The sequence below is a fragment of the Echinops telfairi genome, unplaced genomic scaffold, assembly GCF_000313985.2.
Source record: "Echinops telfairi isolate 266 unplaced genomic scaffold, ASM31398v2 ScPeMD7_53;HRSCAF=182, whole genome shotgun sequence".
Classification (NCBI taxonomy): Eukaryota; Metazoa; Chordata; class Mammalia; order Afrosoricida; family Tenrecidae; genus Echinops; species Echinops telfairi.
In genome coordinates, this window is record NW_022103951.1 from 13889805 (window position 1) to 13891061 (window position 1257).

The following is a 1257-nucleotide window of genomic DNA, read 5'->3' on the forward strand; positions in this document are numbered from 1 at the left end:
ATCTGGACTGGGCTGGGATGTTTTCTCAATGTTTAATTGCTCTTGTATATAAATCTCTTTCTTAGACACATATGTGTGTCTATGGATTTGTTTCTCTAGTCTACCCAGACTAACACAGGTTCAAACCACCAACCTTTCAGTTAGCAGCTTAGCTCTTCACTATTGCACCACCAATGGTTCCTTTTGTCTGGGACAGCTAACCCAACCCAACCTGCTGCCATCAAGTGGATTCCAACTCATAGTAGGGTTTCTAACACTGGAACTCTTTATGGGAGCACACAGTTTCAAAATCCACCCCAAATGAGCAGTTTCTGGGTTTGAGCCAGTCACCTCAAAGTTCCCAACTCAATACCTAGCCCTCATCACACCGGAGGCTCATTTGCATGAGATATACTTGTTTATGAGAATTTCTTCTTTAACTGGGGACCCTGCATTTTAATTTGCTGAATCTCACAACTTCATCCAAATATTAAAGTGCTAACCTGAACAATGATTCAGCAGAACAGGATTGATAAACAAACAAACAAACAAACACAATTCATCCTGTTCTCTCTGTGCATGTGTGTGTATGTTTCTGTTTTCTAGATTTGCTTGTGGGGTTAATCACCTCAGGTCTCACCCGACTACATGAATGGTCACTGTACCTTATTCTGCCTCTTCTGTCTTCTCCGAAGCCTCAGGAACTCCTTGTGCTGCCTGGAGACAAAGTTGACGGCTGCATACTCCAGCAAGGCAGCAAAGACAAACAGAAGGCACACTGCCATCCAGATGTCAATCGCTTTCACATAGGAGACCTGAAAGGAGAGAGCACCCATGAAAGCTTGCAGGGAAATCAGGTTCTTAATGGCTTGAGCAGCAGAGTGACTTCATTTGCTCTGACCAAGTCTTTCCCTTAATAAAGTACTCAAACAAGGCATCAATTCTAAAGGTGGTGGGGGGAGACAATGGCATTGGGGGAGCAGGGCACTAATCCACCCATAGGAAGGGTCTTGTTTATGTCTCCCCAGAAATGGGAGTGTGAGTGCAGACCCTACCATGGCATGCCAAATCTTGAGGGCAACGTAACCACATGGAGCAACTCATGAACAGAGAGGTGTACAGGGCGGGCCCCCAACAGAGCCAAAATGAACCCCTCTCTAAAAGTATATGCTATAGAGGACAACACTAAACCTATCGGTTGAGGAGAGGGGCTGGCCTGCTGCACTCACAGGGAAGTAAACCAACAAGGACAAAGAGAGAGTGAGGGACTAGACCCCA

At 45.6% G+C, this 1257-nt stretch overlaps 1 protein-coding gene across 5 annotated transcripts in view; it reads right to left on the reverse strand.

The window, feature by feature from the left end:
• The window catches only part of GLRA2 (glycine receptor alpha 2), a 231894-nt gene that overhangs the window by 41899 nt on the left and 188738 nt on the right, over window positions 1–1257 (reverse strand). For all 5 annotated transcript variants that reach the window (XM_004709956.2, XM_004709954.2, XM_045290726.1 and 2 more), the window contains one exon: window positions 645–794. In XM_004709956.2, the coding sequence (XP_004710013.1) occupies window positions 645–794 (150 nt within the window). The remainder of the gene's footprint in view (window positions 1–644; window positions 795–1257) is intronic.